The sequence below is a fragment of the Episyrphus balteatus genome, chromosome 2 (genome assembly GCF_945859705.1).
Source record: "Episyrphus balteatus chromosome 2, idEpiBalt1.1, whole genome shotgun sequence".
Taxonomy (NCBI): Eukaryota; Metazoa; Arthropoda; class Insecta; order Diptera; family Syrphidae; genus Episyrphus; species Episyrphus balteatus.
The window spans coordinates 128974873-128996113 of NC_079135.1; the positions used below are offsets into that span (position 1 = coordinate 128974873).

The 21241-nt window shown below is 30.2% G+C and overlaps 3 protein-coding genes across 5 annotated transcripts in view; 2 read left to right on the forward strand and 1 right to left on the reverse strand.

The window, feature by feature from the left end:
- The window catches only part of LOC129908207 (bifunctional phosphoribosylaminoimidazole carboxylase/phosphoribosylaminoimidazole succinocarboxamide synthetase), a 91177-nt gene extending 82120 nt beyond the window's left edge, over window positions 1-9057 (forward strand). The window contains exons 2-7 of one of the 2 annotated variants that reach the window (XM_055984566.1): window positions 5062-5115; window positions 5175-5378; window positions 5519-5663; window positions 7631-7743; window positions 8121-8246; window positions 8305-9057. In XM_055984566.1, the coding sequence (XP_055840541.1) occupies window positions 5103-5115; window positions 5175-5378; window positions 5519-5663; window positions 7631-7743; window positions 8121-8246; window positions 8305-8990 (1287 nt within the window). In that variant the 5' untranslated portion in view covers window positions 5062-5102 and the 3' untranslated portion in view covers window positions 8991-9057. Of the gene's footprint in view, window positions 1-4884; window positions 5116-5174; window positions 5379-5518; window positions 5664-7630; window positions 7744-8120; window positions 8247-8304 lie in introns of those variants that run through there. The other variant, XM_055984565.1, reaches the window with a different exon arrangement.
- Window positions 9058-12516: 3459 nt separating this feature from the next.
- Window positions 12517-14522, forward strand: LOC129908215 (putative sulfiredoxin). Of its 2 annotated transcripts, none has more exons than XM_055984576.1 (3): window positions 12517-12669; window positions 13891-14033; window positions 14101-14522. In XM_055984576.1, the coding sequence occupies exons 1-3, from the start codon at window positions 12600-12602 to the stop codon at window positions 14311-14313; spliced, it is 426 nt and encodes a 141-aa protein (XP_055840551.1). In that variant the 5' UTR covers window positions 12517-12599; the 3' UTR covers window positions 14314-14522. The 2 variants fall into 2 exon arrangements, with proteins under 2 accessions (XP_055840551.1, XP_055840552.1); XM_055984577.1 differs by having other exon boundaries at window positions 12538-12673.
- A 410-nt stretch (window positions 14523-14932) lies between these two features.
- LOC129909757 (protein roadkill-like) lies at window positions 14933-19421 on the reverse strand. Its single transcript, XM_055986829.1, has 2 exons — window positions 19116-19421; window positions 14933-16010 (listed from the first exon to the last, which is right to left on the reverse strand). Exons 1-2 carry the CDS (start codon window positions 19419-19421, stop codon window positions 15225-15227), a joined length of 1092 nt encoding a protein of 363 aa, XP_055842804.1. The 3' UTR covers window positions 14933-15224.
- Between the last annotated feature and the right edge of the window lie 1820 nt (window positions 19422-21241).

Genomic DNA, 21241 nt, shown 5'->3' on the forward strand with positions numbered 1-21241 from the left:
CAGGAATCCGAAATAAGATTTAGCGACAATTAAGAGGAACATGCAGTTTTTTTTTTCAGTTTTACACCTTTTGGCACCTCAAAAAATGAATTTCACAAGTGAAATAAATCAGGGTTTCCTCCGATTTTCGACCAATTTTCTATCATTTGAGTTAAAGTATAGTACATATTTAACACTGTATTATAGTTCAAAAAGATCAGCAATAAACCACTTCTTCAAATAAAAAATGAGAAGTAAAAATGTTTCTTCACTTGATTGCTTTCTATCCACCCGTTGTCATACAGTTCTAAAAGAAAACCCTAACAAACACGTGCTTTTTTCCAATGAGAACAACAGAAACAGAAGTCTATACATAACATAGGTCAAATACCAAAGTAAGACCAAGACAGAGCATAAGTACTTATATTGTGCGTATAGTTTAGTCATAATATAGCGTTTGGTGTCATTAGAAAAAAATAAAATACTTGTTCTTGAAACATATGTTGGCATGTATGCCAATGCCACACATACCATATCATCATGTCATATCATTTGCCAGGGGTGGAAATATTAAAACATTATTTTTGTATTTTTCCACAGACGATCGAGTTAATTTTGTTTTCTTTTTTGGTTGTAGTTTTCCAATAAAATTCCACTTTGACAATAGCAATATAGACAATGCAACAGTTGATTGTTTGTATTATCAGAAAACCAGAGTTGTTGGCGGTGGTGTCCGTGGCAACACCATCTCTAGAGAGAGGAAATTGACCTTGCCCCTTGTACACTCTGAATCATTTGATTAATGTCAATTTTTCTTACAAACAAATTTAATGTTTCCATTATTATTTTTTTTTTTTTTTCATTTATTTCAACATTTACACTCGACGATTTTTCTACTGACGATTTTTATCGTTTGCTGTAACAATGTGAGAAGAAGAACTACAATCTAAAAAATCTTCAGAAGCAATTGATGACCGGCTTGTGAAATAAATTTGTTTCGAAATAAACAAGTTCTGAGATCCAATTTGTGCTTTTCGGAAAAATAAATCGAATGAGAAGTGACTTTTCAAAAGGAGATAAAATCACTTATTACTATTTTCAAACTAAGTATGCTCTGTTCTGAATATTCCAACGCTCTGGGCTCTGAAACCCGGTGATAACTGAAAATTGTATGTAAAATTAAAATTTCAAAAATTGTTTTTATACCCTTTTGAAAAGTATTTCTTTTTATTTATTGATTGATATAATTGTGCTTAGTTTTCAAAAAAGGAAAGATACATAATTCTTTTAATTTAAGGGCCAATAACATCGAAAAATCTCTTTTATACCTAATAAAGTATAGAAATAATTTAATTAATTACAATTAATTTCTTACCACCAATCGGAACCGAAATATTTGACAGAAACTAAAATAAAAGCTGAAGGTGAATTTCACAAGTGCGATTTTTTAATCTAGACCAATTCTCTATACAATGATAAAAGAAAAATTAGGGATAGAACACACTGCTGAATCGACCAAGTTAAATTTTATTAAATCACTATACTTCATAGAGATCTGGTTTATAGTTCTCTTATTTTATAATTTGCTTTGAAATTTTAATGCATTGAAAACAATTGTTTATTATATATGAATGTTTTACATGTTTCATTTTATCTATGCGAGGAGAAATTGTGATGAAATGAAGATAGTTCTTTCTGCTTAAAGATAAATAAAAAATCAAATTTCAAAATTGAACCAACTAAAAATCAGCAGAGTTACAATATCGCCTCAATGGTTTAAGGCTACGATTTAAATGAAAGCGATTTTTGGTGCCGCGAGTAAGGCTACGGTTTCGAATTTCGATGAGAGCTTTCAATAGCTTTTTTCCCTTTGTTCGCTTAGTCTGCTTTTATTATATGAACACTAACCGTTCCCACGCAAGACTCACGTAAAAGAGAAAGAAAATTCGAAGAAGATTTTCTATCCTGTGAGTCTCGGGTAAAAATTTTGAAACTCATTTTGAAGTTTTTCTTTGCTGTTGTCCATTTTTTTGCTGTTTTGCTTTATTTGGTATAAGGCAAATTTTTCAATAGTAAGTTAAACAGTAATAACGAAGAAAAAAATAACAAAAATAATAAAAAAATTATTAAAATTATTTTTATTTTAAGTGGAGTGATTGAATATAATTCAATATAAGTTCAAGTGACCTCAACTCCAAAAATTTATAAAGCGTTTAGCCAAGGTACGACAGTGGGTAAGTTAGTACTTATTCTCTAGATAGAGAAAAAATCAAACCGGGTAGCAATTTGCTACCGGAAAGCAATATTCTCCAACAAAAAGTCGAATGGAAATCAAAACAACCATTTTCAATCTAGGGTAATTGCGGGAGAGATGCCGCGTCGGGAGAGTTGCCGCAGTCAACTGAAATCATATATCTAGTCGTCCAGGCAAAAATTTTTTTTTTGTAATTTCTTCGTTTAACATTCAAATTAAAACGTAGCAAAAAAAAATCTGCACATATTGTATATGTAACGGAAGTTTTTGTCGTTTGTTTTGTTTTTTGCTCGCCTTTTGACTATGGAAATTTTTCAGCCTGTGGGAATTTTTCGTTTCTGAGACAAGTTATTGCGTTTTTTTCTAAATGTAATGATTTTGTTTAGTTAATATGTGTTTCAAGAAGTGATGGGTGTGATTTTTTTTTTGTTCTTATTTTTTGTTGTTGTGTGGTGTCGTGCGGCATCTCTCCCTCACAAAAGGGAGAGATGCCGCATTTTTGTTGGGAGAAGATGCCGCATTCTGATTTTAGTGTCTTTTTTCGTTTAAAAGAAAATATTAAGCTTTATTAGGTCACGAAAATGTATCTGTAAGAGTTAAAGAGGAAGTTAGACCAAAGATGTCTTAGAAAAAGCTTTAAAATGCATCGAGAAAGGGATAACCCCGCAACATCTCAGCTTTCAGAAACATCTCTTCTTCCTACAATAATTTCAGAACTGACATTCCCACGTAAGCAATCACGTTCACTCTTGCAATCATTTTGAAAAGGGAATTCACACATCATCTTGTTTCAAAAGCGCTGCGCCAATAAAATTATTTTAAGAAATTCACCACTTCCCGAAAAACCGATGCCCAATTTTTAAAAACTTAAGGTATTTTCAGACGTTTTACCCACTACCTAACTACCTCGTTAAAAAAAAAAAGAAAAACAGGTTAAAAGAAGACAACTACTGAAAAGTGAATGTTGCTTTGGCTGAGCCCGCTGAGAACCGAAAAAATTGTGACCAATGTTGAAAAAACTATTTCTCAACAAAAAAAACAAGAATGTATCCAATGCAAAAAATGTAGCAAACGGGTACTAAAAAATCGTACCCTGTACAAAAAAAAAACGAATTCATCAATCGTACAGATTGTAGGCGTGATGAATAAAGAATACAACACGTTCCACATTAATTAACAAATACAAATTCAATGCATTTACTATGCGGCATCTCTCCCACACATGAAGGGAGAGATGGCCCACTTAATACTTTTTTCTTTATTGTTAATTTCATAAAAAAAATAATTTTTAGTTAGGTTAAGTATTTTTTTAGGATAGTAAACAAACCCATTGTTTAGTTTTTTTAAAAAAATTTAAAATTTTTCACCATTATATAATTTAAAAATTAATTTTTCAAAAACCGCGGCATCTATCCCGCAATTACTACGGATTAAAATTTTCGTTTCCGTTTTTAAATTCGAACGAATATTAGCCCTCTGTCGGCACACGAGTGCGAATTTGGCAGGACAAAAATAAAAAGTGGCCACAAAAAGTGTCTTTATAAGGGTGAAAAAATATTTTTTTTGGAATTGTGAATACAATATTCGAATTCCTCGGAAAATTCTACATCAATTTCATATAATGATTCTTTATAAAAAAGTGAGACCAAAAAAAGTTCTAGCGACATGAAAAAGTATAAACCAAATCTGCAAAAAAGAGGTGTGCCTTCAGAGGGTTAGAACAGCCTTGTTAGCCTCAGTTTTTGAAATATCACTGTTATAAAATGGACAAACAAATTATTTTCTAACAGAACCTAATATTTAAAAAAAACGGGTGCAAATAGAAATATTCTATTAATTTAATTAGTCTTTGGTTTATTTACTCAGTCTTAAAATCATGGGCAATGAAAGAGATATCAAAAAATAAAACAGTTTTTGAAAGTAGAAAAACAGTCCTCATGTCATAGACACCGTTACAATTAAGGTTAAAATAAATTACCACACATTTAAGTATTATCTACAGTCAAAATAACGTTTTTTGCATTTTACAACCGCAAAATTCCAAAACATGGAGGCCAATAAAATGTTTCCGACTTTGGATTCGACTAGGGCTATAAAAGTAAAAGTAACGACAAAATGAGTACCCTCATGTATATACATTACTTTTGGTTCTAGTACCCGCTTCAATTATATCGTTAATCGTTAATCGTTCAAAATTATACTTTTTCTTAAAAATTGTTTTTTTTTTTTAGTTTTGTTTTACATTGAAATAGGGTTACCATTATTCAAATTATTTTATTAATTTTTTCATCATCTAAGTTCTTGTTATTGATCCAACCATGAACTTATGAGAAATATAGTGATGTAGTAATTGTTTCGTTTTAATATGGTTCCATTTTAAAAGTGGGTTTATATTAATTTTCCAAATCACTATATCTTTCATTGAACAACCATTTTAACTTCTAATCATATGAGTTAAGCCACAAGACGTTCATTGCTTAGTCTGTATCAGAAAGCCTTAATCCAACGATGCAGAGTGTCCCAGAGAAGCTCTATAGCTCAAAATAATAAAAATCAAGATCCCACATTAACATTATAATTTTCTCGAGGAAGGCACAGAGGGAAAACCTTTTAGATAACCACTCATTCTATTGTTAATGTAGTGAAGCCGGTGTATGATAGTGTGAGTTCTATTTGCGTTTTGGAACGGGGGAACAAATTGATCAGAGATGTTCAATTTGAGTTTAGTACATTTTACATTTTTGTAGTGATCGATTGTATAGAGGTTGCTTGTTAATAATTCTAGTAGATATATAATTTTTATTATTTGCCGGCAAGTTAAATCCATTTTTTTTTTTCAAAGTCTTGTATACAAAAATAAGCCAAAAATATGGTTACTAAAAGTGAGTTTAACCTCTTTCAAGTTTCACGTTTTTTTCTTATTTGCTTTTTATCTTTATAGTTGAAGGTTACACTTTGGGTAAATTGATTCAGGAAGGTAAAACAAAACAAGTTTTTGATCTTCCTGAGCACCCTGGTTTGTGTTTGCTTTTGAGCAAAGATCGTATAACTGCTCAGGATGGTTTGAGAGCTCATGAATTAGCTGGCAAGGCAGAGATTTCCAATAAAACCAATGGATTGGTATTTCAGATATTGAATACATGTGGTGAGTTTGAGTTTTTTTTTTACTTTTCTTTTGCAGTTGATTCTTATTGGATTTTTTTTTATTTTTGTTTGCTTAGTTAGATAGACAAATTAAAGGTGTATTTATTTTATTTTTATTTATTTATTTTTTTTTAAATTAAGGTCTTAACACGGCATATGTAAAACCATGCTCGCCTACTTCATTTGTGGCGAAAAAGTGTGCCATGATACCAATTGAGTGGGTTACCAGACGTCTGGCTACTGGTTCATTTTTAAAAAGAAATCCCGGTGTACCCGAAGGTTACAGGTATGTTGATTTAAGTTAAGTAAGTTAAATTATTATAAATTAAAGCCATTATTATAAATAGCGAATTGAACGTTTAGTTATATATTTTGAACGTTGGTAGGGTAGGTATTAGAAGTAGAAGAACCATATTTGGGCAGATGTTTTTTTATCAAAGTTCTCACCTAAATTTTACCTTGTTTGACTTTTGCAAATGAAAAGTTGAAATTTATGTAACATTTTTAGTGTTGCATTTCTTACACTGTCGATAGGTAACAAAGTTAGTAAATAATATACCAAGTAGTTTCTGTTCAATTGAATTAATTTTAATACCTATTTGTATTTTTGAATTATTAACCTATTCCAACCATAATTTTTTCTAATTTTTTTTTTGTGGCAAACTTGTACAATGAATTTATTGTTTGCCTTTTAAATTCTACAAATAACTCAAAGTAGACTTTCATAACACAAACAGTAAAATTTCTTGACTAACTAAACTGGTAAAAAAAATATGTTAGTTTGATAACTTTTAAAAAGAGAAATTTTTTTTACTGTCACGAAAAATTAAAGAATTTCCTTTCCGAATCTATTTCAATTTTTTTATCAAATATTTTGGCTTAGTCGCAAATCATTCGTTTTTTATAAAATCTTTATAAAAAAAAATTATATAAAAAAAATACAAATTATATACCTACAAAAATTAAGTAAGAATAATGTAACGGGTGGGTCAAATTTTCGTAACGGGTGAGATACGTGCAACGTGCATAGTGGTATGAAAGAAGAGAGTTTTTTTTCCAATTAATTCAAGTGATATTTGATTTGAACTACTTTAAGTTTGAACTGAAGATTTGCAGCCTCTGTCATTTTTTTCGTGCTTTACTTTCTCATGGAATGCCCCAAGTCTTAATAATATTCGAATTCAAACAAAACTTTAAATCATTTAAAACAATTCGCATATACAGTTTTTTTTTACGATTTAGATAAAAAATATACGAAATCGATTTTGGGGAACATTTTTTTAAAACATGACAAAAATTAAAAAAAAAAGGAAATTTTTTTGTTTAAATAACTTACACACCTTGATTTAGTGGCCCAAAAATTTGGAACCTTATTAGGAACAACTTTCATAAACTAAAATTTTGAGTACACATTGTATTTTTTGAATCCTACTTTTCAAAAATAAATTAAAAGAATTAAAATGATTTTCAACAATAACAATTTTAAATTGTTTCGATAAAACATAAATTTTCAATATAATATGTAAATAAAATCATCTAATTTTCAAACCGAGGTTGGTTTAACAGTTATATAAATATTATTTATTTTCGTTATTTATTTATTCTACCATAATCTACAATAAATTCTATGTGCAATCTTGAAAAGTAATGGCAAACATAAAAAAAAACAAGAAAAGTCATTATTTTCTAGGAGATTTTATTTTTTTCATTATGTTGAATGAATTAATTTTAGAACAACTCGTGCCAAATTTTGGAAATATGTACCTGATTCCATACAAACGTATACATTTTTTTTTTTTAAATGAAACACAAAATTTGCCCCAATTTTAGAATTTTGCAGCATTTGAATTTGTGGGTCGTAAGTTTATAAAGTCCACCGAAATTCCGTGTGAAATGTTGACCCCCTTGGGTGGGTTGTATGTAAGTCAAAAATTGATTTGTGGACTTATAACACACACAATTGATTCAATACTCCATTACATACTTTTGGCCTGTGGACTTTTGACCATCGAAAAACAATATTCACTTTTAAAACAAAATAACAATAATAATACGTTACTTTGTTGAAAATATTTATTATTATGTCGTCAGCTTAATTCCGTTACTAACTCTTGATAAGAGTAAAAATGCCTATTATAGATTTTTAAACAAAAATAAAAAAATATTGTTGTTTGTTTCGTTTTAAGATCAATTTATAAATTTAAAAAATAAAAAACAATAATAAATAAAAAAACAAAATATTTTCACTTTTAGATTTGCTCCACCAAAGCAGGAAACCTTCTTCAAAGATGACGCAAATCATGATCCCCAGTGGTCTGACGAACAAATTATATCAGCTAAATTGACATTCAATGGAGTTCTCATTGGTAACATAATTTTTGTTTTTTAATTCTATATTAAAGCTTATCAAAAAAGATGCACGTATGAGGTCTTTGTTTTTTATAATTAATAATAAATGTATCCCCAGAAACTCTGCTGGGGACTGACATAGCAATAAAGATAAGAAAAATCTAGACTTTAGTGTCCAGATCATGAACTTATTGTTTGCAATCTTTGTTGATTGACTTTTTTGAACTTTTATTGACGTCATACATGAGAGCATTTTTTGATGAGCTTGTTTATTATTTATTTCTTAAGTTTGTTTATAAAAAATAGGCGTGGTCGTTTACATGAAATTCTATTTTTCTAACTTTGATAATCTTAATTTAAAAAACATACATATTTACCATTTTTTTTTCTTCAGGTCAAGATGAAATTGACATCATGCGTAAAATGAGCGTCATGGTATTTGAGGTTTTGGAAAAAGCATGGGCTACACGAGATTGCGCATTCATTGATATGAAGGTCGAATTCGGAGTTGATGAAGAAGGTAATTTAAGCTTGCAAGTTTTTTCTTCAACCCTTTACTGAGTTTTGTTTCTTTTAAGGAAACATTGTTCTTGCTGACATCATTGATTCTGATTCATGGCGTTTATGGCCAGCCGGAGACAAGAGACTCCGTGTCGACAAAGATGTTTATCGTCAACTAACCTCTGTCTCCGACTCTGACTTGAATACAATTAAAAAGAATTTCGCCTGGGCTTCTGAGCAACTTGAAGGTATCATTCCCAAAAATGATCATTTGGTGGTAATTCTAATGGGCAGTGCATCAGATACAGCTCATTGTGAAAAAATTGCCAAAGTTTGTCAAAGTTTAGGTCTGAATACCGAATTAAGAGTCACTTCTGCACATAAAGGTCCTGAAGATTCACTGAAAATAATGCGTGATTATGAAAGTGTTATTAGTAAATTAGTATTTATTACCGTTGCTGGACGTTCCAATGGTTTGGGACCAGTATTATCAGGTAGCACAACATATCCCGTCATCAATTGTCCACCTCTGAAGCCGGAAAATGTCCAAACTGATGTATGGTCTAGTTTGAATTTACCTTCTGGTCTGGGATGTGCTACAGTTATGTATCCGGAAGCTGCTGCTTTGAATGCTGCTCAAATTTTGGGATTAAGCAATTACATTATTTGGGGAAAATTGCGATCAAGACAGATTGATAATTTGGTTACACTTAAGAAGGCTGATAAAGTTGTGCGTGGAGTTCGAGCTGTGAACTTGGATTAATTGTTATGTTATTCTTTTTTTTTTTCTTTAGATTTCAATTTAATAAATATGATAAATACAAAATAAATTTGAATGTAGTTTTCATTCAATCCTGCAAAATGTTTACTGAGTGGCTTATGAGGTTTTTTGAAAAGACCGATTGAATATATATTGGGACTTTGAGTCATCTGCTCTTTATTGTGGTTCACTTGTTGGGAGGTAAAAGGCGGACTAAAATGCTGACGATAGAAGAGAGAAGTGAAAATTCTACAACGAGCGGTTGATGTATGGTAAATGTGTTGGATTATTTTTTTTTTTGTGTGTTAAAGTAGATTACTGTGGCGTATGCGTAACTATTTGTTTCTATAGAAAACTAACAACTGTTAAAATAGTGGATTTTTCAAAACTCATTGTAAGCTGATTTCGTAATGGAAAACAAAGTCGATTCGATATCTCCCTTTCTACTCGATTCGTATTGCTCAGTTAAATAAAAAAAATTGAAACTTGATTTGCGATGCAAAATGTTAAAAAATGATATTTTAGGAAAAAAATTTAACCGTGTAGTTATAGAAACGTATTATGTAGGTGACCAAATTTTTTAATAATATGCGTGTCTAAAGCAAATTTCAAATTGGCAATAGTTTTCATGGTATCTAAAGTAATAAAAAAGTTTTTGGTACCAATATGCAACAAAAAAGCTCATTATCATTTCATAAATTTATTTTACTGCGCTATATTAAGTTTTTTTTAAAACTAATGCCAAAAATTCATCGTTTTTTTTTTAAGTCATATTTTACAATAATTTTTCTTATATACATTACCATTAAAAAATGTACTAATAACAGTTGAACACTGTTTATACAAAAAAATTGTTTAACTTTTTTCTAAATGCTAAAAAGCATATACAGCTGTGTTCAAAATAATAGTAGTGCCTGCAACAAAATAACATTTGTTATATTTACGGTGCTTCTATGGTTAAAAATTTAATTTCTTTGATGTCAAAGTTTGTAACGGTCAATTACTAATAAATGTATCGTAATTTTAAAGTGGAAAAGAAGGTGCCAAATAATTTTTCAATGATTTTTGGTTGTTCTTTCGAATTTGACCTGTTCAAAATAATAGTAGTTAAAGTTATTTTTTAAGAATTTAAAAGCGGTTTATAACTTAGAATATTTATTTTTGGTTTAAAAGTAAGTACTCATATAATTTGAATAATTTTTCAACAAAAAACGATTTGTTTCGGTTTTAATCTATTTAAAGTTCGAAGAGCAAAACACTGCAGTTCGGATAACGGAAACTTATACGAAAGCTGCTTGAAGAAGGGAAAACCTACTTGGAAATTCAAGTTTATATTAGGATGCTCCCCTACAATGGTAGCCAATGCAATAAAGTCAACGAAAAACCCGAAACGCGCGGTAGAAGAAGAAAAAAGACCGCCGTAGATGACAGGAGTAATGTCCAGACGAGCAAAGTTGAGCCTTCTGCATCGTTGTTTCACATCCAGAAGGCTTTAAGCCTGGATTACAGTGCAGTGAAAATTCGGAGGCGAATGTTAGACACTAATTTGTACGCTTGAAGTCCACGAAAAGTTCCGCTGTTAACAAAGAAATATGTTTAAATTCTTAAATTTTCGACCCTCCATGTTTAACTGTTTCCGTCGTATACTTTGGAACATATTCCGTATTGGGTGGACGTCGGACGTATTCTGGAGATCCAGTACCACCAAAGGGGACAAATATGCTCTCATCAGTAAGCAATATGTTACGCCATTACTTTGCTGGCCAGTATATGTGGTCTTTTACAAACTGGATACGCTTTTTAACATGTTTCGCTGAACTTTTCGTGGACTTCAAGCGTACAAATTAGTGTCTAACATTCGCCTCCGAATTTTCACTGCACTGTAATCCAGGCTTAAAGCCTTCTGGATGTGAAACAACGATGCAGAAGGCTCAACTTTGCTCGTCTGGACATTACTCCTGTCATCTACGGCGGTCTTTTTTCTTCTTCTACCGCGCGTTTCGGGTTTTTCGTTGACTTTATTGCATTGGCTACCATTGTAGGGGAGCATCCTAATATAAACTTGAATTTCCAAGTAGGTTTTCCCTTCTTCAAGCAGCTTTCGTATAAGTTTCCGTTATCCGAACTGCAGTGTTTTGCTCTTCGAACTTTAAATAGATTAAAACCGAAACAAATCGTTTTTTGTTGAAAAATTATTCAAATTATATGAGTACTTACTTTTAAACCAAAAATAAATATTCTAAGTTATAAACCGCTTTTAAATTCTTAAAAAATAACTTTAACTACTATTATTTTGAACAGGTCAAATTCGAAAGAACAACCAAAAATCATTGAAAAATTATTTGGCACCTTCTTTTCCACTTTAAAATTACGATACATTTATTAGTAATTGACCGTTACAAACTTTGACATCAAAGAAATTAAATTTTTAACCATAGAAGCACCGTAAATATAACAAATGTTATTTTGTTGCAGGCACTACTATTATTTTGAACACAGCTGTATATAGGATATACAAATTTTACATGTTGGTACCTACAGAATTTATTGGAATTTGTGTATGCAGAAAGTTAGAAATATAAAGATATGTATGCATATTTAGAAAGTGTTTTGTGTCTAAATTTTCTAAAAAATATTACTGTTTTATTAATTTGCGTTGTAAAGTTTACAAAAATAAACAACTGAAGTGTTTTTATTGAAGGTTTTTACTACACAGGCAGCATCACTGCAAGTATGAAAAAGTCTGATGGAAAAACTAACTAACTACGCCTACAAAAGTGTTCAGTCACGGGAAAATCAGAAATCAAGAAAACCATTTTTTTTACAGGTACCGTTTAACGGTAGATAAGAAGAAAGGCAGACCTTAAAACTCCTGGTGCAAGAAAATGCAAAAACCACCAGCATTCAGTTGGCACTAGAAATGGAACAACACAAAACAAGGAAGCTTGCTGCTTAATTTTGAGGTCAACCTGGTGAAACCCACCAGCCGATATCTAAAGTGTGAAGCGGATACGTGGGAGAGTCATGATCAGTTCCACCTCGAGATCAAAAAGCGCCGAATAAAAGGAAGAAGACCCTTAATAACGGTTCAGAGAAACTTTGATTTTTAAACATTTATATACATGACAAATGAAGGTAGTGTTTATAGCCCAAGCGGGAACCATCCAGTTACTTTGCAAGGTTAGAGGTTAAAATTACTGTCAAATGAAATATATGGCTACATCTGATTTACCCTCTTCTTTCTTTAAAAACTTTTTTTTTGTTAAACAAATAAAAAGAAAACGAAAAGTGTGTAACGCTGATATCATTGAACTGTAAGAGATTATACTTAATTTAGTTCATCGATTTAAGATGAAAAAAATATCAAAATAGTCAATAGTTTCTTATTCTATAACCTAATAACATAATAATGCTGAACGCTTCCATTTTTGCACTGAATTGTTTATATTTATTTTTTTTTTTTTTTTTCATTTGTTTATCATTTGCTAGTTTCACGATATTCTCGTTCATTACTCACCCATCAGTTGTATCGTGGTCTTTAGTACTAAAGTGCGCATAGCTTGAACATTATTTTCAAGTTTAGATAATATTGTTTCCTGTTTTTGGCTAGGAATGTCAACACTGCTTCAAAGATTAAACAAAACTATTAATTCATCATCTTTATCAAAATCATTTGCAATAAGTAGGTAATTAAAAAAAAAAAAACAACTTTATTGTTAAAAGATTTGTGTTCTTATTATATACGAAGATGAATTATATGAGAAGCTATTATATTTCATAACAAATGGAATCATGACGGGAGATAGAAAGATAAGATTGAACGATGAATAAGATTATGTGCTATATGTCGAAAATAATAAGTTTCCAGTTTAGTGTGAAATGTAAAAATGAAAGATATATTTTTAAAACTTGAAATTTATAAATGTTTTACCACTCACTAAAACGACAATGCTTATTTGATATTTTCGTTACATTAACTTACGAATGTAAAAAAAACAAAAATTGAAGATGCGGTTCAATGTTAAATTAATACTGAAAAAATATTTCCATTCAACAAAATTGACAATATGTATTTGGAAAGAGCCATAATGCCCTCAGTATCTAAAATTTAAATGAAACTTTTCGTATCTCACTAACAGAAGGCATAAGGCAAGCAGTGCAAGTTGGAGATAGCCTACCTTATCTTTTGCCAAATGTAACTGGTATGCCCCAGGGATCCGTTTTTGGACCCTTGTTGTTTTCAGTTTATGTTATGTAACTTCTATCTTCACTTATAAATTGTTCCTCCCACATAATCTGTTGTACTATTTAATTGATACAATTGTGTTTTATTTCGGAAAATATTGGAGGCATAAACAAAACTGCAACAATAATACATAAAAAATTACGCATACGCCCCAGTGACCGTTGAGCTATTTTAGCATTTTTTTAAAAGCTATCAATTTGTTACATTAATATTCTGTTAAATAAAAAAAGTGTATTATTTGTGTTAGATTTACATTGCAATTGAGACATGAGACATGACCTTTTTAGTTTTACAACTCAGAATGATGTTATCTTATACTTTTTTTATTTGCACGAACTTAGCCATATAGCATATAATAGTATAACCTACTTTTTCTTGAATTTGTAACACACAAAATATAAAACAACATTGATTTTTAACGTCAAATAACTTCCATAAAAGAAATCAACCTATAAATTAATTTTACTCTCCTTGGATGAGGTCAAGTTTGTTTTGAGGTGAATGTGTATTCGGCTCATAAAAATCTAAAATGATCAATTGTGATATTCAGTCGATTGCTAGACTTGATACAAGCTTAACATTATTCTCAGAGATATAACTCATTATAAAACATACAAACGTTTGCATTTGATAAGATTTTTTAAATAATTTTTGCAGTTAGCAAAATGTGTTCCAACAACACTTCAGTACATAGCGCATCTGTAGATGAGGTGCATGATGTACCTATGAGTGAAATACACCGACCGATTCCATCGATTTTAGATGAAGAAAAAGTACAATCTTTAATGGCAACTTTGGAGGTAGTTATACAATATTTCTTTTTTTTTTAAGTTTACTTATAAAAAAAAAAAAACACCTTAATTTTAGATTGAAGAATCTCAAGGCAACGTCCCACCAATTGATGTACTCTGGATTAAAGGAACTGAAGGAGGCAACTACTTCTATAGTTTTGGAGGCTGTCATCGATTTGAAGCTCATAAACGACTACAACGACCAACCATCAAAGCTAAATTAGTTACGTCTACACTAACTGATTTAAGACATTATATGGGATCAAGTACTCCGCAAAATTTAAAGTGAAAATATATAAAAACTTTTAAATTGTAAATTAATTTAAGGACAAATGTTGTATGAGTTTGGATTATTTGAAATCAATGTTTAATTTTAATATTTTCTTATTCATTTTCTAAAAAAAAAACTAAAAAACTAATATGTTACTTGTAAACTATATTTTTTTATAATTGACAAACTTAAGGAAAAAGAAAACAAAATAAACTTTTTTAAAGAATTTTTATAGGAAAAACAATTTCAATTTAATCGAACTTCAGAATTTGAATTCGATCCTCTTTAATCTGTACACGTGTGAAGAGCAAACATCATTACAATATTGGTCATTTTAAAACAAAAAAACATACTCTTGTACTTCGACAAAAACCGTTCTCTTATTTTAAGTTCGGTCAATAGAAATTAAACACACTGACATTATTTGAAAAAAATTAAAACGATGGACTCATAACCAAAACAAAATTAAAGCTAAAAAGCTTTGTAATCAGATTGCTTGAGATCAGATTGCTTCCAATGCCCGGAAGTCTTCCCGAGTCCAAAAAGACTTTAGGAAATCGACGATTAGGAAATCAAGGTAAATCACTTTGAGTTACGAATCGATTTGAATTGTGAATAAATTTTTCTACATTCACAATTTAAATTGATACAATCTTTGTTTTATTAAAATACATCTGAATAAATAAAACAATTTTTTTTTCTCTGATTTTTTAACAATGTTTTGAAAAGTTATGAAACTGGAACAAAAAAAATGGTTATCGAAACTGAAATAATATCACTTTGACAAATCGAAATGTTGTTTTGGTTTTTTTTTGTCTTCAAATGATCTTTTGAGTAGTTTTCTCATCAAAATAATGCGTCCTTTGATAATATTCATTTTGTCAAAAAAAAAAATTTAAAATACATATGTTTATTATCTTAATTAAAATTTATGAATTTGAAGGTTCTTCTTTCTCATGCTTGCAGAATTGCAAATTGTCGATATCATTCTGTATGACCATGGCTTCCAACGCCTCAACTAATAAATTTGGATTAGTTTTTGCCAAATTTTTCCACTCAATTGTTTTTATTACTTCCTTGGCATGACTTTTAAAAAAATCGATAGTTTTTTCTTTTAATTCATCTGCACAATGCATATCGGCTAAAAGTAAAGTTTCAGCCGTAGTTTCAACTTTTAATTTCGAAAACAAAGCTTCTGCACATAGTACTTTTAATTGTTCCAAATCATATTTGTCAGCAGCAACCATCAGATCAGCTGCTAATTCCTTTAAATTTGGGGCAATTCCTGTATATATGAAATACAGCATCTCTTGAAGAACCTCATGATCGACATCGGTTATAGTAACTCGATTTAGTTTTTGTTCTTCCATTTCTTCATGGTCAAACATTGCAGCGAAAACAACACTTCGTGCAGCCAAGATTGTTTTATGTGCTGAAAATTCATGTTTATCCACCACCAATGTGACGTCACTGAATTTCTTATTCTCCAAAAGATTACTCAAATCACTAGCAAGCTTACATTTCGGTATTTCAAATTGATCGATACTCTTTTGTCCAGATATATTTTCACGATCGGATAGAGCAAAGACTTCACAGAAAATTATCAACTTATCGTCAGATAGAACTTCGTTATTTGGATCTAATAGGAAGTCTCGGCTTGCGAATTTCTTATAACCCCAAGTTTTAACGGGTAAGAAATTGCGAACACCTGGGCCCTATTTCATAAAACTATTAGTGTTGTACTTGTAGACTTGTAGTTACAAGCACAAATAAAGTATGGAGTTGTAGTTTTCTGTTTCATAAAAATTTTCATTATTTGTAGTCTGGCGAATTCAAACTATTTTGCTTCTAAAAAAACTACAAGTGTAACTAGGGTAACAAAAATAAACAAATAATAAACAAATATTCGAACTTTCTGTAGCAGCAGCGAGAGACGAAATATTATGAGGAACATTTGTGAAATATAATGAACATTATTGGCTTTAAAAGCTAAAAGCTTGATTTTTAAAGGTTGGTTTTCGGTAGATTATGGTCTTAACATTTAGTTTAAATAATAGACTATAGAAAAATCTATGTTCTTAAAAAAAAAATAAATGAAATAGAGTTTTAAAGATGAATTACAGTTGCAAAATGTGAAATTACTTTGAACTAAAACATTGATGCACTAAATATTACTTGGCAAAACACATCATCTATTGCAACTTTCTTCAAAAAAGCTTAAACTCGTAAATGAACTTAATATTTATCTATAAGTAAATTAATCTTTAAGGATAAAAAACCAAACTTAGGGCCAATTTATTGAGCCTCCATTAAATTTTGAAATTTATCGCTTTAGTTAACGGCCTCGTTAAACTATTGTCGCCTTTAAGTATACATCATTAAAAATTCATTTAATTCACTCTTCTTTAGTTAAAGTCCTTACTTTTAATGGAGACTTTAAATTTAAAACTCTGTTAAAAATATCCTAGGGATTTTTTATTTTGTTTGAAAAATAATCTGTCAAAAGCTATAATTTTGTCAAATCAAATAGATTTGAATTGGAAGAAAAACCAAAAAACTATGACCCGTAAGTATTTTGCAGCTGAAAACGCCAGAAAATGCAAGAAATTAACGATATACCAGTGGTAACCAAAGAATGCTACAACCTACAATTGAAACCATGAGAAGAAGAAGGAGTTAAGTGAAATTTTTAATTTTTTCCATCGGTGTCAAATAACAACTTAAATTTAAGTGTTATCGGCATTCATCTCGTGTCATTGGTTTAGAAGTAAGCTTTATATCTCTTCTTCTCATGGCTTCAATTGCAATGTTATGTATGTTATGTATGTATTATGTAGCATCTCAAAAATGATTAGTTTTGAAGTGGAGAATATAATCTAGTATTATCTGTGCGAAGTAGACAAGAAATGCATTAATTTCTTTGAATTTTGTTCTTTTTTATGGTACAAATGCATGTGTGTATACCTACAAAAAATTCTAGTCTGGACTTTTTTCATAATTGTGATGTTTTTTTAATAATTCTTTAGCTCATTTGACATTTTTCAAATAAAATAATAATTCAAATAAAAAAAATAAATGAAATGACATTTGACACTAATGGAGAGTGAATAAATAGAAATTCTGTTTAAAACCTCCATTTGCTCTAAAAATCCCTCTTAAAAGGTCGAATTTGGTGTTTTAACTAAAACTACTTTTAAATTTAATGCTCAATTAGTTAATTATGCCAAACTTCAAAAAAATCCTTAAAAGAGACTGAATTAAACGAAATTGGTTTTTAATTTTAAAATTCCCTTTTTTAATGGCGATTTAAGTTTAATGGAGAGTCAATAAATTGGGCCTTAATCTTCATTATTTTTCCGCGTTAAGGGGTGGAAATCTCTCGGGTACTTTTTGCACTTTTTGTTTAAAAAATTCTTTACCATCTAAAAAACTATTTTCAGTGGTCTTAGCGTTATATGAAGCATCAAAAGTTCCTAGATAGTCTTCATACCCATGCCCTCCAAATCGAATGCAGTAGGTAACGAAAAACTTAAACGCAATTTTCTCGAAACGCATTTTTCCCGCGCCGTGCAACGTAACTCAAAAACTAATGAAACTATGTTTTTGTAAAGATCTTAAATTTTATGTTTCAGATGTCCAAGTCTTGTAGTCTCTATATTTAGGTTATATGGAAATTCAAGTGCAATAACAACGCATTATTTTTAAGTAATTGAGAATCCATTTTTTTGTTGTCTAATTTTGCCAAAATATATACACTAAAAATGATGAAATTTGGTTCAGTGTAGTACGCCAAATTTAATAAAAATCGTTAAATGCATTATCAATAAAATTGCAATGCCATATCTCTCAATTTTATATGGGATGTATGCGTTTTAGAGGGAATATAAGAAAAATAAAAAGAAAGGATGTTAGAAATTACGAAACATTAAAATAAACTAAGAGGCCACTATAATTTTTGTAAAATTATTGGTATTTTTTGAAGGATCTTTAAATTGTATGCATGAGATCTGCAAGCGTTGCAGCTTGCAGTCTCTTTAGTGGGGGCATATAGGAATCCAAGTGCAGTATTTTTAATTTATTGAGATTCAATAAAAACGTTGAATCCTTCTTACTTTACCTTTTAAAAAGTTAAGTTCAAGTTGTTTTATCCTTTAAACCGCAAATACCTACAATCGAAAGCTTCTATTTTGAGTGAATATTGCAGAAAGATAAATACATAAAGATTTCAAAGTCAAGTCTTTTTGACAATTAGAAAAAAAATATTAATTGTAGTGCCAACTACTTTTGGTATCACAACAAATAATAAGACTGAATTGTTATTGAACTTTAACTACCAAATAAAGTACATTAGCGCTTCATTAAGGAACAACAAAACTAGTACATTTCTTTCTATCAATGACACCCAAAAATTGCTGTGAACTCTTGATTATAATGCTTTATCATTTTAATTCTATTTAAGTGATATAACATTATTTGTATGAAATACATTCAAAGCCCAAAAGACCCAACGTTAGACACCATACTTTTTTTTACAAGTCTTTCTTCTCTTGTAGAAAAATCGCATGTAGTTACAAGTCTATCGCAAATAAAAAATTTTCAGATACTTTTATGAAACAGAAATATTCGCCGCATTTGTAAATTTTACTTGTAGCTACAAGTCTACGATACTTGTAGTTATTAGTCTTTATGAAACAGAAATTTGCTGATAATTTACAAGCTACAAGTAAATTCACAAATAATTATTAGTCTTGTAGTTTTATGAAATAGGGCCCTGATGTGTGTAACTCGACTTTGATGCTTTTGGCATTCATAATACAAACATTGAATCTCGCTAAGACTTTTAATTTATTAGGAGGTCCTGAACCGAGATGTAAATACAATGCTAAATAGTCTTGGCTATCTTCGCATTCACCTTTGGGATAAAGTTGCAGAAACCATTTGGATTCATGATTGTCACCAGCAGAAAATAAGCTAGAACTGATTGTTTCTCCAGTTTTGTGTTCGATAAAGCTAAAATTCTCTATTGTCCATGTAAAGTTGAATTTTATGACTCTTGAACTTGTCTTGCACCAATTTTCAACAACTAATGTTGTTGCCGGTGATGGTAATAATTGATTTTCTGCCATTATTGGTTTTATTTTTTTTTTAACTTGGAATGTCCTGCGAAAAAAAAATTTCATCTAAAGAAAGAAAGAAAGTCATCTGAAAGTAATACCAGTTTTAGAGTCCACTTGTGATTTAAGTTTGATGAAATAATTGGTTTTGATATTAAAATTATGATTAAATGATGATTAATTATAAAGATGTCAATAACAACGTGAATAAAATCAATGCCTAACGGATTTTTATTATTATTTGTTGTTAAAAACTAAACACAAACCATTTAAGCTGTGTTCAGCAAGTAATTACAGTTTGAAATGATGCTCAAATGTAAGCGGGATTCACATTCAACAACCTGTTCATCAATCTTTGTCGTATCAACAGTGCTTGTTATGTGAACGGTAGTAGTCGCTCATGCAAAAATTATTGCAAATTGTTTGCCTTCAAGAGATTAGCATGTTGTATTTTTTTTATATTATTATTTACTTGCGAAATGGTACTATACGACAAGTGTAGGATTCTTAAAAAAAAAATCGAGCTCGAGATAACAATTGTACATGACATTACGATTATTAAGAATGCCAAAAAGGTCTGTCTGTCTGTCCGTCTGTAAGTACCTCGAGCTACAGCCTAAACTACTGGAGCGATTTTCTTCCAATTTTGTGGTAAACAGTTTTGGGTGATCCCCTAGAGGAGAAATTGAATTTTTTTTAGGACCAAAACTAACGGTACCTGTCATATAACGGAAATAGAAAAGTTAATTTATTTTAAAGACGACTCTAACGATTTTGATTAATTTTTTTCAGTTTAGTGTTACACATTATGTAAGAGCATCTCTTTGAAATAAAAAAAAATACTTTTTGTACCGTTATTAAGGGTACCTGCCATAGAACGTTTTTTACTAATGAAATTAAATGGCATACTTGGTTTTGTGAAAAAGATAATTTAAAACGGTGTTTAATTAATTATAAAAACAGATCTTATGCACTATTTATGATATTCCTTAAAAATATCAAAATTTAAATTTTCCGTAATTTTGTTCAGCTTTAACATTAGAGCTAGTTTTACCATCAGAGCAAGTACGTGCGACCCCAGGCGTGCATTTTATTTTGAACATGAGATAAAGAATTAAATAAAATATTGATAAGAAATAATATTTGTAATTCTACTTTGTCCCAATGGTGTCACACATAGTGGTGTAGTATTTTTCGTAGGACCATTAGCCTGTATTGCATGCAGGGAAACTTCTCAAAACATTGGTATAATGGTGAATTTTTCTATTAAACTGAATTTATATTGGATTTAAGGGTGACAGCTATTAGTATTGAGAGGTCTTTAAGAGTAATTTGTTCCAGAATATTAGTAGCTATGACACTTAAAATTATAAATTCAGTTAAATAAAAAAAAATTGAATACAAATTTCCCTGGGAATGTTTGCCTCGTTTTAAACATGGGAACGAAAATAATCATAAAAAGTTTCCCTCAGAATTTATGAATATCGGCAATCAATTTTCCAGAAGAATTAAGACGTCCTTTCATACGCGTTCTAGGAATTAACGTTGAGGAATTAACAAAGGCTCCAAGAGTAACAATGTTAAGAAAAAGTGCATTTCTGCTAAGCTATTTCGACTCGGCGGTATATTCTTTTTTACAAAAACCCAAAAACTTACTAATTAAATTTGGCACAATAAGGATACATTAAAAATCAATGCAAGCGTCCAATATTGATTTGCCTTTATTGGGTTGCTGCTGAAAGTGAATTCTGACATATTTCGGTTTATTAGGCCTAATCTAATGGAGAGTTTGTGCGAAGACCCAACTGGGCTGTGGCGTCGGTCGCGGTATA

Excerpts from the sequence above, each read along its gene's own strand:
- LOC129909757 (XM_055986829.1), bottom strand. The coding sequence starts at position 19,421 with ATGGCAGAAAATCAATTATTACCATCACCGGCAACAACATTAGTTGTT. Across the intron at positions 16,011-19,115 it reads AAGTCTTAGCGAGATTCAAT|GGCCCAGGTGTTCGCAATTT; the intron begins GTTTGTATTATG and ends TTTATGAAATAG.
- LOC129908215 (XM_055984576.1), top strand. The coding sequence starts at position 12,600 with ATGTCAACACTGCTTCAAAGATTAAACAAAACTATTAATTCATCATCT. Across the intron at positions 12,670-13,890 it reads ATCAAAATCATTTGCAATAA|TTAGCAAAATGTGTTCCAAC; the intron begins GTAGGTAATTAA and ends TAATTTTTGCAG. Across the intron at positions 14,034-14,100 it reads CTTTAATGGCAACTTTGGAG|ATTGAAGAATCTCAAGGCAA; the intron begins GTAGTTATACAA and ends CCTTAATTTTAG.